General features: G+C 46.8%; 1 protein-coding gene across 1 annotated transcript in view; it reads right to left on the reverse strand.

Moving 5' to 3' along the window:
• The window catches only part of LHFPL4 (LHFPL tetraspan subfamily member 4), a 38,010-nt gene extending 22,304 nt beyond the window's left edge, over nucleotides 1-15,706 (reverse strand). The window contains exon 1 of the mRNA XM_069473860.1: nucleotides 15,284-15,706. Within this exon, the coding sequence (XP_069329961.1) occupies nucleotides 15,284-15,689 (406 nt within the window). The 5' untranslated portion in view covers nucleotides 15,690-15,706. The remainder of the gene's footprint in view (nucleotides 1-15,283) is intronic.
• Between the last annotated feature and the right edge of the window lie 734 nt (nucleotides 15,707-16,440).

The following is a 16,440-nucleotide window of genomic DNA, read 5'->3' on the forward strand; positions in this document are numbered from 1 at the left end:
TAATGCTTGTGCCATAAATGTGCCTTTACATAAAGCTTTTTCATGATGCAATTTATGCTTAGCTATTGTAATAGAGCTTCATTAAAATGCTGTTACTCCATCCTCAAGGGACCCCCGCTAAGCTGGGCACTCCCTTTACGTGCTCAGTGGCCCCCTGTGCCTGACACCACGCAGCTGCCACCCATCACTGTGGGGTCAGACTGGGTGTGCCCAGGGCCTTCTGTCCCTGAGCAGGCTGTATGGAGAGCCCCACTCCCTTACCCCCGATGTGGCCTCTCCTATCTGCCACCTCCTGCTTTTCCACCTGGGTCCCTCTCGCTCAGGCCCTGCAGACGGAAGCTCCGCAGGATGTGAGAAACAGGCCACAGCGGGACGGAAGACCGTGCTGCCGCCGGGGGCCTGGAGGACAGTGAGGGGCTGCACAAGCTACCAAAAGGAGGCTTCGGCCCCTCACCACCCACGAGGCCCCGTGCAGCAGGACCCTCCTCAGCAAGCGAAGGAAAAGGCCTATGAATTCAAAGGTGGTGGGTCCTGGAAGTCAATCTAGCACATGTAGCGCGGCCTCAAAAAAGCTGTTTCCACAGTGTCTACTGGAACCGAACCCACTGAACCACCCCCATGGCCCAGCCACCCTCCTCCCAGGGTATGCCCGGCTGAAACGCGTAGATGTGTTCACCAAAAGGCATGTGCTACAAGGTTCGTGGAGCTTTATCCACAGTCCAAACTGCAAACAGCCCAAATATCTATTAATGGTGTAACAGCTAAATAAATTGTGCAGTTTAATCCAATGGAGTAGTACACAATGACAGAGATGGACAACCTGTGGCTACACGCAACGACTCGGATGAATCTTACGACCATCATGTTGAGCAAAGGTGTGATTCTATTTATGTAAATTTCAAAAACAGGCAAAACTACTCTAAAGAATGAAAAGTTAGGATGGCGGTTACCTTTGGGGTAGTGACTGGCAGGGGTGGGGGGGTCTGTGATCGGGAGGCTCTTTTCATAGGCCCACTCGGTGATTTGCTTTGGTCGTGGATGTATGATTTCTTTGCTTTCCTGTATGTCACACTTCAAGAAAAGTTGACTTTTTTAAAAAAGGCTGCACACCATTATGTGCATAAGTAAGCGCTGGAAATAATCGAAATGCCCACTAATAGAAAACTGATTGAAGTACCCCCTTGCAGGGGCGTGAACAATATAATCCCTCACTGAAGAGAATGAGGAAGCTCCTTCCCTGTGTGCTGGACACCAGGCTGAGCAAAAGGTCCAGAGTGACAAACACGGCACAAAGCTCCCGTTTCCATAGAGGGGAAATCACATGCACGTGGGGGTGTGTTTTCTTGCACGTACATAAAATATTTCCAGAAGGATTTATAAGACAATGATAATGCTGGCCCCTTCTAAAGCAGGCAGCTGGGTGGCTGGGGAACAGGAGTAGGAGGGAGACTGTTCCCTGATAACCTGTCGCACCTGCTGAATTCAGAGCCATGTGAATAAGTGACCCTTGGAAACCGTAAAGTGGGTGGGAGTTGACTGCTAGTGAGTATTGCCAGAGATTTTCATTTACCTGGAATGAAATAATTAAAGCAACAAAGAATGGCAATGTACAGGCCAAATGTAACTCACAGAAACAATGGATTAATCTCAAAAGCTAAAAAATGAAGTCTTTAAAGCCCTTTTGACTGACCTTGCCAATTTCCAGGAATTTATCCTAAGAAAATGCATGTGGATATGCTCTAAGATTTAGCCATGAAGATGTTTTTCACATTGTTATTTATAAGACAGACAGAGAGAGAAAGAGACAGAGACAGAGAGAGGAAGAAGAAGAAGAAAAAGAGGAGGAAGAAGAGGGAAAGAAGAGAGGGAAGAGGAGGAAACATAATCAAGGGAGGGAGGACAGAAAAAACCCACCTCATCCCCACCCATACGGGGATGTGGCGCTCTGATACCACGCAATGCACTCGGCTAGTGACAGTGTATGCAGGAAGGTTTAATGATATAGGAAATACTCAGGACACGTTAGGTTTTAAAGGGCTTTTAAAAATAACGCACAATATAATTTCAGTTTGGGAAAAATATTTACATGGTTACAGCAAATAGTTACATAGAATTTACCATGCCAGGCACTATTCCTAAGTACTTTATACACATTAGCTCATTTAACCCCCACAACTCTATGGCGTTGGCATTGCTATTATCTTGTTTTTAGGGGTGAGGCCACTGAGGCACAGAGAGGTTAACCAAGTTATCCAAGGTCACACAGCTGGTAAGTTTCAGGATTCGCACAGACAGCCTACTCATCACCAGCACTCTACACTGCTGTGAGTGTAGACCAGTGAAGAGTGACTGCTGCTGGGAGAGGGAGATTAGGGATGCAATTCTGCTCATCTACATTCTCCAACTTTTTTACAAAGAACAAAGATAATTTTCAAAAAGCAATAAAAGCCTTAGAAAAGTTGAGATCTACAAAGCAGTGTATAGCATAGAATACACAATCAGCTGCTTGTATCCTCTGAGTCCCTCCCTCAAGCTTGGAAGGTTTTCCTGGAAACGATCAGGCTGGGATTGGGTTGAGGGGAGTCCGGGGCAGGGTTTGTGCCCACAGTGGGACCACAGTTTTGAAAGGGGTTGAAAGGCTTCCCCTGGGCGCACTGCACAGGGAGCCGCAGTGAGAAGCCTCTTGCAAGGAGACCCCCGGCGGGGGAGGGGGAGATGCCAGTCCACACGCCCCTCCCACCCAGGGCAGGGGCTTGTCTTAAGGGAGGCTGGGCTTCTCCTAACAGTCAACCCACGACCCACCGGATTTGAGAGACCCAGGCCCTGTCTTGATGCCCCTATCAGCTCCCAGGAGGGGACCCCTGTGGCCCAGCTTCCCTCCCCCATCCGACCACCCAGATGCTGGGGTGGACCTAGGAGGCATTTCCCTCACCTCCCACATCCAATCCATTCGCAAGGCTGATCAGCTCAACCTCCAAAACACACCCAGCTCCTCACCCCTTCTCTCCATCTCCACTGCCTCCACCTTGCTCTGGCCCCACGACCTCCCTCCTGAATGACCACAGCAGCCCCCAAACTGGTTTCTCTGCTTCCACCCTCATCCCCTTGGTGTCTGTTCACCACGGCATCCAGAGGGAACGTTCAAAACAGACGGTGTTGCTCCCCTGCTTAACTCTCTCCACGAGCTCCCCAGGGCACCCAGAATAAAATCCTCCCCACCCCCACCCAGCACCTAACCCTGGATGGCCTCCAGGCCCCACAGGCTCGCCCCACCTCCTCTGGTGCCATTCAGCCTCTGGCTCCCTGCTCTGCAGCCACACTGGCCTCCTTTCTGTCCCTGAAAACATGTCAGTTCAACCTTGTCTCCCTGGGACACTGTTCCTCTAAGTCATTCAGTTCTCAGCTCATGGTTGCCGATCCGATCGTGAGAGGCTCACGGTTTAGGAGGGGGCACTGCTAAGAAGACAAGTAATTGTGCCTGGTGTCACAGATGCCGCCATGGAGAGATGGAAAGCCCATCACTGTGTGCACTGATTATGTGGTAACAGCATTTGCTCTCACCCACCACCCCTGGGTCCCCGCTCCCCGCAGCCTGTTAATATCCTTGGCACCCACCCCTCCTGGGGGTGGGGCCCTGTTGCCCTAGGCCAGCTCTGCCACATTCACCTCTAGGACTTTCTCGAAAGCCTCCTGCTTCTTCCCACATCCTTCCTAGTTTCAGGTGACCCATCCCTTCCCATTCCACCTTTTTTTCCGCAAGCCTCCACCTCCAGCCAAGACCTCTCTCCTCACCTCCAGACTTGAATATCCATCACTCTTTGGACCTTCCCTCTCGCACAACCCATAAGGACTTCAAACTCAACATTTCCCAAACAGACCTTCTCTTCCTCCACCCCAGACCTGATCTTCCTCCTGTGTCCTCGGTGGATGTCACTCCAGATACCCAATAACCAGTGGGAACTTGGAGTCACCCACAACACCTACCTTGTCCTCACCCCCAATACATCCACTGGCCTCCTAAATAGGTCTCCGATCTTTCTCCTGCTCTCCCTTCCCCAGGCTCAGCATCTCTCATCTGGACCACTGTCACAGCCTCCTTCCTGGGCGCTCTGTTCCCATCCCACCTCCACCTGGTCCATTCTCCAACGAAGCTGCTCAAGTCACCTTTTTAAACCCACACCTGGTCTTGTGCACTCCCATGCCTGAAGGTGACTGTACATCACCTAAGAATAAGACCCAAACTCCAGGCCAGGCATGATGGCTCACACCTGTAGTCCCAGCACTTTGGGAGGCCAAGGCAGGAGGATCACTCAAAGCCAGGAGTTCAAGACCAGCCTGGGCAACATAGTGAGACCCTATCTCTACAAATATTTTACATTTTTTTTAAAAAAGACCCAAGCGCAAAGCCAACTTTCATGGTTTTCCATAGGTTCCTCTACTTTTCCAGGGTCATCTCCCAGCTATTGCCACTTTTCAACCCTTCCACCCTTGTTCTGTTACAGACCACTGAATGGTGAAGCCAGAGTGATTTGATTCAGGTCACACAACAACTAATAATAATCGCTGACATTTATTAAGGGAAACTTTGTGCCAGGGCGTATACCTATATTGAAAATCAATCTTTCAACAGCCCCATGAGGTAGTTACTATTACTGTCCCCATTTTATAGATGAGGAAATTGAGACTTAGAAATCATGTAACATTCCTAAGGACATTTGGTAATACCACAATCAGGATTCAAATTCAGATTATCTCAACAACAAACTATGTTGCCTCCAAACAAGTGAGGGTGGGTGGAGCTAGGACTTGGATATCATCATTCATTCATTCATTCAGTAGACACTTATTAAGCACCTCCTATGTACGAGGAACAGACTCCTAATCCAGGGCTTTCATTATGCCATCAAACTGCTCTGGGATTAAAGTAAAATTGATAGTGATGAGTAACACAAAATGAAAATTACAAGAAAAAGGTAAAAATAAGGGACTTTAGAAAAAGAAGGTCCATCCCTGTCCTCCTGACACCTCCAACCCATCCTCTCCACCAACAACCAGATCCAATTGTGTTTGCCCCATGCTTAAAACACTCCAGAGCCTTTATAGGTATAACACAAAACCCAGGAGTCATAAAAGAGGAAATTGATGATTTGCTTATATTAAGAAAAAATGGCATTCTGGGAGGCCGAGGTAGGAGGATTGCTTGAGCTCAGGAGTTCGAGACCAGCCTAAGCAAGAGTGAGACCCCATCTACAAAAAATAGAAAAATTAGCTAGGTGTGGCAGGTGCACCTGTAGTCCCAGCTACTCGGGAGGCCAAGGCAGGAGGATTGCTTGAGACCAGGAGTTGGAGGTTGCAATGAGCTATGATGATGCCACTGCACTCTAGCCTAGGCAACAGAGCAAGATCCTGTCTCAAAAAAACCAAACCAAAACAAAACAAAGACTACCCCAAAGAAGGAAAAACAAATTTCACCATGGGGAAAAAAAATCCATAGACAATGTCAAAAGATAAACTAGGAAACAGTAACTCATAGGGCAAACTTTCTTAATATATAAAGAGTTCTTACAAATCAAAGTGGAAACATAACATAAACTTGATTTAAAATATGTTTAAGAAATGTCAGTTTACAACTCTGGGAGGCCAAGGCAGGTGGATCATTTGCGCTCAGGAGTTCGAGAACAGCCTGAGCAAGAGTCCGTCTCTATTGAAAATAGAAAGAAATTATATGGACAACTAAAAATATATATAGAAAAAATTAGCCGGGCATGGTGGTGCATGCCTGTAGACCCAGCTACTCGGGAGGCTGAAGCAGGAGGATTGCTTGAGCCCGGGAGTTTGAGGTTGCTGTGAGCTAGGCTGACGCCACGGCACTCTAGCCTGGGAAACAGAGTGAGACTCTGTCTCAAAAAAAAAAAAAAAAGAAAAGAAAAAAGAAATGTCAGTTTACAGAAAAATATATAATATAATATATAAAATGAGGTACTCAACTTTAGTCATAATAATATAAAGGGAAATTGCTACTATCAGATAATATTTTTTTACCCATCAGGTTAGAAAAGATAAAATATTTGGCCGGGCGCGGTGGCTCACGCCTGTAATCCTAGCACTCTGGGAGGCCGAGGCGGGTGGATTGCTCGAGGTCAGGAGTTCGAGACCAGCCTGAGCAAGAGTGAGACCCCGTCTCTACTAAAAATAGAAAGAAATTATATGGACAACTAAAATATATATATACAAAAAATTAGCCGGGCATGGTGGCGCATGCCTGTAGTCCCAGCTACTCGGGAGGCTGAGGCAGGAGGATCGCTTGAGCCCAGGAGTTTGAGGTTGCTGTGAGCTAGGCTGAAGCCACGGCACTCACTCTAGCCCGGGCAACAGAGTGAGACTCTGTCTCAAAAAAAAAAAAAAAAAAGAAAAGATAAAATATTTGATGGCAAGAACATGGAGAAACAGGAACTATCACACATTGCTGGTGGGAATGTAACTTCATACAACCTCTGTAGAAGGCACTATTGCTAGATCTGCCACATTTTAAATACATATACCATTTAAACCGGCAATTCCTTTACTAGGGCTTTATTCTATCCTTATACTTACATATGTATCAAATTATTCATAAACATTATTCACTGAAGCATTATTATAGCAAAATAGTATAAACAAATATTAATTAAATAAATTATGATGCATCTATAGAAAAGTTTATTATGCAGCTGTTTAAAAAGAGGTGGCTCTTTATATATGCTGATATGGAACAATCTCCAGGATCTATTGTTGAATAGAAAAAGGCAAGCTACAGAACCAAGTGTTTAGTATATTACCATTTATGGCAGTTTGAAAATACGTCCACAAATTCTTTGATATTCCTCTCTGCCAGAGGAGGGGCCTAATTCTCCTCCCCTTGAATGTTGGCTGGATTTGGTAACTTACTTCTAGTAAGAGAGTGTGGCAGAAGTGGTGGTGTGTGATATTAGAACATAAAAGGCAGTGTGATAGCCAAAACTACCTTGAAAAAGCAGAAGAAAGTTGGAGGACTCACACTTCCTGATTTCAAACTGACAACAAAGCAACAGTACTCAGACCAGTCTGGTACTGGTATAAAGATAAACCTATAGATCAATTGTAACAGAATTGAGAGTCTAGAAATTAACCCATGTATCTATGGTCAATTGATTTTTGACAAGGATATCAAGACCATTCAATGGAGAAAGAATAATCTTTTCAATAGATGGTACTGAGACAACTGGATATACACAAGCAAAAGGATGAAGGTGGACTCGTACTTCATACCATACACAAAAATTAACTCAAAATGGATCAAAGACCTAAATGCAACAGCCAAAACTACAAAACCTTTAGAAGAAATCATAGAAGTAAACCTTTGTGACCTTGGATTTGGCAATGGATTCTTGGCTATGACACCAAAAACGATAGGCAACAAAAGAAAAAAAATAGATAAATTGGATTTTGTGTAAATTTAAAACTTCCACACTTCGAAGAACACCACCAGGAAAGTGAAAAGACTGGGCCCGGTGCGGTGGCGCACACCTGTAGTCCCAGCTACTCAGGAGGCTGAGGCAGGAGGATCACTTGAGCCCAGGAGTTTGAGGTTGCAGTGAGCTATGATGATCCCACTGCATACTAGCCAGGGTGACAGAGCAAGACTCTATCTCAAAAAAAAAAAAAGTGAAAAGACAACCCACAAAATGGAAGAAAGCATTTGCAAATCATATATCTAATAAGAGACTTGTATTAAGGATATATAAAGAACACTTACGACTCAATCATAAGACAACCTACATAAAAAACGAGCAAAGCATTTGAATAAATGTTTCTCTAAAGAGGATATACGAATGGCCAATAAGCACAGGAAAAGATTTTCAGCACCACTGATAATTAAGGAAATACAAATCAAAACCACAGTGAGATACCACTTCACACCCAGCAGGACGGCTGTGATAGAGAAGTCAGATAATAACAAGTGCTGATGAGGACAGGAAGAAATAGGAACCCTCACACACTGACAGTGGGAATGTAAAATGGTGCAGCCACTTCAGAAAACATCTGGCAGTTCCTCAAAATGTTAAATATAGAGTTGCCATTTGACCAGCAAGTCCACTTGCAGGTACCTACCCAAGAGAAACAAAGGCATATGTCCACATAGAAACACGTACATGAATGTTCACAGTATTATTCATAATAGCCAGAGGTGGAAACAACCTAAATGTCCACCGACCAATCAATGGATAAACAAAATGTGGTATATCCATACCACATACAATGGGATATAATTTAACCATAAAAAGGAAAGAAGTATTGATACATGCTATAACATGGATGAACCTTGAGATCATGCTATGTGAAAGCAGTCAGTCACAAAGACCACATCATATGACCCCATTTATGTGAAATATCCAGAATAGGCTAACATATAGAGACACAAAGGAAATTAGTGGTTGCTTAGGGCTGGGGAGGATGAAGGGGCAGAGGTCAGGGGGCGATAGCTAAAGGGTATATCATTTCTTCTTGAGGTGATCAAAGTATCCTAAAATTGATTGTAGTAATGGTCATACAACTCTGTGAATCTACTAAAAACCATTGAATGGTTCACTTTATATGGATGAATTGTATCCACATATGAATTAAATCTCAATAAAGTTGTTACCCCAAAAACGGAGCAGTGTGGCTTTTCTCTCTCTCTCTCTCTCTACCCCCTACCCCCCTCTTTCTTTCATCACTCCTTCTGAAGTCGGCTGCCAACACTCACATAAATGTGCTTAGAGGGGGATCCTCCAGCCCTAGTCAGCCTCCGGGTGACCACAGCCCCAGCTGAGGTTTTGGTTGCAACTTCATGAGAGACCCTCAGCCAGAACTACCTACCCATCTAAGCTGCTCCCACATTCCTGTGACTCATAGAAACAGAGATAATAAATGCTTCTTGCTTTTGGCCACTAAATTTTAGGGTAATTTGTTGTGCAGCAATAGATAACTAATATACCATTCATGTAGAAAAATTGTTTGCATTTGCTTGTGTATTTATGGACTTTCTTGAAAAGGATACTCAAGAAACTGGTAATCGTGGTTGCGTCTGGGAGAAACAGTGGAGGATGAGGATAGGAAGGAAGCTTATGTCTGTATACACTTTTTGCCTTCTGAATTTTGTACTATCTATCTATCTGTCTATCTATATATATATATATATATATATATATAAACTTTTTCAAAAAGTCAATAGAAGTCTGAAAAAAATTTAAACAATTAAAAACAAAAAACAACCCTTCAACCACTGTCTGCTGTCCACGAATACAGTCTAAACTCCTTACCATGACTTAGCAGGCCGCTCTGACCTAGCTCCTGCCCACGTCCCCAACCTTGACTCTCACCTCTCCTTGCCCTAATTGCCTGTAGTCCTCAAAACACACCAGCTGTTCCCCCCTCCTTGCCTTCGATCATACTGTCTCCTCTGCCTGGTTTGCCCTTCCCTTTCCTACTCATCCTTTAAGACTCAACTCAAATACTGTTACCCTTCTTGGAAGACTTCCCTGGCTGTCCTTCACTGTGCTAGAAGCCCCCTCCGTGCCCCCAGAATACCCTGTGTGTGAGTCAATCATTTCATGTGTTGTACCATACGGTGACGATGTTTTCTTTTCTGCCTTCCGGGTTAGGCTATGAGCTCCCGGGAAGCAAGGACGCTCACTCAGGATTCCCAGAGCCTAGCACAGTGCCTGACACACATGAGGCATTCAGTAAAGGACTCATGTGATAAAGATGGGGGGGAGCAAAAATGAAGGAAGGGAGGGAGGCAAGAAAGCTGGAAGAGAGGAAAGAAGGAAGGGAGAGTTGGGGGAGGAAGAAAGAAGTGAGGGAGGGCAAAAGGGAGAGAAGAAAGACTTTCTCTCAATGTGCTTATCAGTATCATGCACATACTACAAAGACGCTGGATGAATAGAATCCCGAATCAAATCTGAAACAAAACCCAAGTCAATAGAGAGGAATGTATATTCTCAGCCACAGTGATGGCAGCCCCGGTGACTGCAGTTCCTAGCCCAGAGACTCCGCTGAGTAGGACACACACATCTGGAAGGCTGGCAGATGCTCACTTCTGGACCCCACCAGCCAGGCCCCTGCTGCCACCTTTCACCTCTGGCTTCTGCCAGCTTCCATTCCATTTCACACATGCTGTTCTCTGCTGTGACCCAAGCACCACTCAATATTAAGTGAACTGTGGTCAGAATCATCTCCCTTCAGTGGAAACAGGAGGGGTCCAGGTTCATGTCCCACTCTGTCCCCATGAACTTGTTTCTTCTCTCTGGGACTCAGTTCTCACATCTGTAAAACGAGGGAGTTGGGCAAGCTGCTTGATAAGACTTTTCCCAGCTGACAGTTTATGACTTCTTAAATGCTTACATAATCCCACAAGTCCAAACTCTGAGCATCAAGAACTGCTCACAAACTGTTCTTCACTTGGACTAGGTCACAAGAAAAACAGCGACCATTTGTTGAGTGCTTTCTTTTTTTTTTTTTTTTGAGACAGAGTCTCACTCTGTTGCCCGGGCTAGAGTGCCGTGGCGTCAGCCTAGCTCACAGCAACCTCAGACTCCTGGGCTCAAGCGATCCTCCTGCCTCAGCTTCCCGAGTAGCTGGGACTACAGGCATGCGCCACCATGCCCAGCTAATTTTTTTTTTATACACATATATTTTTAGTTGGCCAGATAATTTCTTTCTATTTTTTTAGTAGAGATGGGGTCTCACTCTTGCTCAGGCTGGTCTCGAACTCCTGACCTCGAGCAATCCACCCGCCTCGGCCTCCCAGAGTGCTAGGATTACAGGCGTGAGCCACCGTGCCCGGCCTGTTGAGTGCTTTCTATACACCAGGACCACACTCAGCATTTTACACCCATCATGGCTGAAGTTGAGGCAGTAATAATCTCTATTTTACAGCTGAGGAAGCTGAGAGGCAAACCCACTTCTCCAAGGCCACACAGCTGGGAAGTGGCAGAGTGGAGATTGTAAGTTCTCTATTCTTAACCAACTATCCCACACAGCCTCCTCGAACTCTTAACCAGGCTTTAGCTTGAGTCTCTAACCCATCAGGGAACTTCCCTGTGGCTAACCTCACCCAGCTCTACCTTTGACTAGGTGTGTGACCTCTGAGCAAGTTGTTTTAACAGATGAAGATTAAATGACATAATGTAGAGACATCAAGCACAGAAGCTGGCACATTGTATGTTGCTAGTATATGGGAACACCCAGGTAAAAGAGTAGCAGTGGCAGAGATATCCTGAGAAGCCCTGAAAAGCTGATCCCTAACTCCATAAAGAGCCACCTGGCTCTCCCAGACTCGCTACTTAGCATTTGACTCTTCTGGAAAAAACACCCTGCCACTACCCCCATCATTAATCCTCCTCTAACCAAGATCTTGGGCTGCAGAGTCAGGCAGATTGAGTTACGATCCTGGCTCCACCACTTACCACCTGTATGACCTTGGACAAATGACTTCTTCCTCTTTGGGGATCAGTTTTCTCACCTATAAAAAATGAATAATGGTGCCCACTTCATAGGACTGTCATGAGGATTAAATAATATTATGCATGTGAAATGTTTAGCACATGGTCTTGCATAGAGCAAAGCCTCAGAAATGTTAACTATTTTTCTCAAATAACAATAATAGTTGCAGTAACATTCCACTGCCTGCTGATTAAAGTCCAAATTCTTTGACCCAGCACACTGTGGACCCCATCATTCCCTCCTGGCCTCTTCGCCCACTGCGTCCATGTGGCCTTCTCACCTCTGTGTCTCTGCCCGCGACCTTCCTCTCCATTCAGAGAGCTCTCCCACACTTCGCACCTGCCAACACCCTGCTCAGCTCAAGCCTCATTTTCCAACTAAGCTGGCGGTGCTTCTGTTGCTCTGAGTCTCCACAGCACTTCCAGCCCAGCACATATTCGTGCCCAGACTGCCCTGTGGGAAGCTTCTGTCCACACTTGTCTTATCTGTGTACCCCTCTTCCAGTGCTCACACCTGGTTTACCTTTGTGGGAATTGACCTTTCTCCACTATCAGTCCCTGTTTTGTCCAGGGATGGGCATGTGGCTCAGGCCTTAGACAAAGTCACCTTGATTAATTAAGAAGTAGGCACTTGACCAAAGCTGGCCAAAGAGAATCAGCCCTGGAACTCTTGATGGAATCATTCCTTTTCCACAGGCATTGCTAAGCTGAAGCAATGTAAATTCAGAGCTACCAGTAGCTTTATTTGTCACCTTTTTTTTTTTTTTTTTTTTTTTGAGACAGAGTCTCACTCTGTTGCCCGGGCTAGAGTGAGTGCCGTGGCGTCAGCCTAGCTCACAGCAACCTCAAACTCCTGGGCTCAAGCGATCCTCCTGTCTCAGCCTCCCGAGTAGCTGGGACTACAGGCATGCACCACCATGCCCGGCTATATTTGTCACCTTGAAGACAGAAGTAAACTTAAAATGAGCCAACACAGAAGAACCAAGAAATAGAGAGAGACAGATTCTTCATGGCGTTATTTGAGCATCTGGATCCATCCATGCCCGAAGCCAGATACTCTTGACTTTCAAGTTAAGAGTGAACAAACCCTACCCTCTTTACTTTATTCTAATTTATTTAAGCCACTTTGAGTTGGGTTTCTGTCACTTGCCACTGAAAGACTGCTGACCAATATGGTGACCCAACTAGACAGTAAGTTGCCTGAGAGCAGGAATTACATTTTATAGACCTAAGATCCTTGGGGACAGGGATGATGTCTTATGTATCTCAGTATCGCTGCACCAAGCACAGGACTGATCATAGAGCAGATGAGGAATAAACAAAGGAATAAAAATCTTGTATTTTCCCAATGGCCCTGAGCTGTGCACTTAGAAGACCCTAAAATGCTTGAAAAGAGTTTACAGGAACAAAAATTATATGACAGGCATTTTAATTTTTACCTGACACAAACAATGCCCTTTGTTTCTCTGCAGTTCCTCTGAGGGCAAGTGATTTCTTACCTCCTTCTGAACGGAATGATCTTGCAAAAGAGTTGTTCTAGGGGCCGCAGAGGGCTAGAAGAGATACTTTAAATCAACTTATCTAATGGCCCCCAGTCCACCACTTACAAATGAGGAAATTGAGATTTAAACTATTAATAAGACTTACTTAACACTGCATGGCGAGTCACAGGCAGAGTTAACCAAAAACTCCCGTCCCATGACATGTAGTCCAGTGCTCTGATCTCTGTCCTGGTGTCACTTTATTAAGCAAAGTGAATCAGTCACTTATCCAGAGAACTCAGAAATCTCTGAACAAAATGGAACAAACTGCTATACTCTCCCAACTGTCCCCTTTGTGCAGTAGCACAAAGGAAAGTACCCTGGACCAGAAGTCCAGAGACTTAGGCCTTAGACCTAGTTTCCTCCTGTAATGGCTGTGCGACTTTGGGAAAGCCCTTCACTTCTCCATACTCAGTTTCCTTTCTCTAAAACAGGGGGAAGGGAAAGTGGAATTTGAAAGAGCTGCTGTCTAAGATCCATGAAATCCTATGATTACATGAGGGTTGGTGGACAGTTCATCAAATCCCAAGATTAAACCCACATGGATTACAGAGAATTTGAAGGCCAAGAGGTCAACAACCCATCTGCAGACTCCAAATTAAGGCTGATGAATTGGGGGTTCCAGCTGAGCATATATATTCTTTCCAGCTTGCCTTTGGAAGAAAAATAGAATGGAAGTACATAATATCATCTCTCTGGGTACCACAGAGAAAGATGGACCAATATCCCCCACATCCTAAAATTCTCCTTTCTCACCATCTTTAAAGATCCTAAAAGATCCACATCTAAGTTGAGTAGGGGGAAATGGATGTGAAACAAGCTCATTAGAATGTCTACATCTGAATACACACTGCCTTCTTCAAAGCAGTCCTTTTAGGAGTTTGGGCAGTTCTTCCAATGAGGCAGTAATTCCTCCCTGCATTTGTAAAAGTCCTCTTGGGGAAGCAAACCAGCCACATGACTTTGTCCTCACACCTTGGCTTTCATCCCAAGTGACAATTCTCAATTCGTTCATCCATTATATTCTCTACACTTGACCCTAGCAGCTTCCAGCCATTTCCAAAAATTACATTCCTCCTTTAAAAGATGGAGTTTTCCCTGCAATGAAAATATTCAAGAGAATACACCAAGCCAATTCCCGCAACGCTTTGAGCAGTGAAATCACCAGCAAGCGATATAACACCTCCTCCAGGGGGGTCTCTTTTGAAATGGCGGACACTTGTTGAATGTCCTGAGGTGCTTATTTTTAAAAACCATCTCTGCTGCATGATTATCACATTTTCCCTTCTCTTTCTCATCCCTGGAAGGCTCCAAACTTTTTTCTAGCCTTCAGCAGCCCTCTTCCCCCATCCCTCCCATCCGCTGGCCCCACCTTCCCCAGCCCAACTCCCTTCCCTGCCAGCAATTAGGCAAATGCCCAAGTTGCTGAGTCTTTAAAATCTGCCTTCGATCGAAAGGTGGGTGGAAGTGGGGAACTCTAATGGATCCTGGAAAACTGTCTCAGCATTTCTCATTCCCAAAAGGCCCCTCTCTGGTTCTTAGCCAAACAGAGGGTCCCTGGAACTCATTCCCACTGGGCATGGTAACAGAACCCTTCCTGTAATGGAGGTGGGGAGAATGGAGACCTGCCCTCCAGAGACCCATGTTGGCAGGTGCTGGCAACCACCCACATCTCAAACATTGGATAGGCACCATAGACAACCTCTGCCCCTTACTTATCACAGCACTTTAAAGATTACAAGATACTCTTTCATTTGTCCTCTTAGAATCCTCTCCACTGTGTTACAGATGAGGAAACCAAACCTCAGACAAGTAAAGTGAAACGCCCAAGTTGATAATGTCAGCAAATTAAAGGTCCAAGCCAGATCCCTTGCTTCCCCATGTTATGCTTTTTTCAACATAACAGAAATCAATCGTACCTAGAGTAACCCCTCATTCAGATAAATATTTCCCCTGCGACAGCCAAAAGAGACCCTTGGAGACACTAACATCATGCTAACCCATCAATAAATGCAGTCTGCCGGTATCCAAGCATACAGACCCAAATACCCAATTCGAAGGCTCTGCTCCCTGTCCTAAGGTCTCTCTCTCTCTCATTGAATCCCCTCCCCAGTGGCTGCTGAGGGTCAGCCAAAGAAGTGAGTGTCTTAACACAGAGGAGCAAGAAGGGGACCTGGCAGGAAGGAGCCCCTGTCCCCGGCGCCTGTTCTGGGGGTTCCGCCCCCGCCCCTCCCCTACCTGCCAAGAGCTGCATCCAGGCGCAGATCTTGTAGACCGTGGCCGTGTTGCAGAAGAAGAAAAGCGAAAAGCAGGTGATGCAGCCGAGAATCAGCACCATGGAGAGCAGCACGAAGAAGGCGGCCGCCTTGAAGGCGCTGGACGGGATGGTGCTGAAGTCGGTGAAGGAGCCCCGGCAGGTGAGCTCGCGGCCCGCCAGCCCGCTGCCCACACAGTAGTGGAAGAGGCCGAAGTAGCCAGGCTTGGGGGTGCTTACGCTGTCGCCCACCCAGTAGGGCTGGATGAAGACCACCACGTTGATGATGGCGAAGCAGATGGTGAAGATGGCCCACAGCACGCCGATGGCCCGCGAGTTCCGCATGTAGTGCTCGTGGTAGAGCTTGGAGGCCTCCTGCGAGGGCAGCATGGTGCCCGGGGGCGGGGCCGGCGGCAGCGGCTGGCGGGGGCCGCCGGCCCGGGACGGAACGCGGGGCTGCCGGGCGGGAGCTGGGGAGAAGCGGCCCGGAGTCAAGGAACTCGCGAGGGCGGGGCCTGGGGCGGAGCTGGGGGACCTGGGGGCTGATGGGGGGAAGACAGGAGGGGGTCATGAGAGCGCTGGAGCGCTGCCTGGGGGCATTGGCAAAGCCCTCCTATTGGGGGGCCTAGGAAGGGGCCATGTGAAAGTTGAGGGGGGCCTGGGGTGAGGATACGGGATATGGAAGTAAGGGGGGGCTTGAAAGTGGTCATGGGGGACTCAGGGAGGGGGTTTGGGGGCTGGCATTGGGGGAGTAGAGGTGCCGTGGGGAGGTGGAAGACGGGTATTGGAGGATTAGCAGAGGGGCTGTATACGGGGAGCTCGGAAGGGAATTTGGGGGCTGGTGTTGGGGGTAGAAGGAGATCTGGTGTTGGGTGTCTAGGAAGGGGCTATGAGGCCGGGGTCGGGGAGCGCTTCTACGAGGAGGGAAGAAGGGGATACAGGGGTTAGTACTGAGGGATGAGGAAGGTGATATGGGGGCTGGGGCAGGGAAAGGGGCTGGTAGGAGGGTCCAAGAGGGCAAAGCAGTGGAATTAGAATAAAGCTAGAGGGGAGCCGGGGCTGGAACTGCTGGACACGGGGCGGGGGGAGGGTGTCCTCAGAAGCCAGGGCTGGATTGTAGGCTGGGGGAGCCCAGGATTGG

This window comes from Eulemur rufifrons, chromosome 7, assembly GCF_041146395.1.
Source record: "Eulemur rufifrons isolate Redbay chromosome 7, OSU_ERuf_1, whole genome shotgun sequence".
Lineage (NCBI taxonomy): Eukaryota > Metazoa > Chordata > Mammalia > Primates > Lemuridae > Eulemur > Eulemur rufifrons.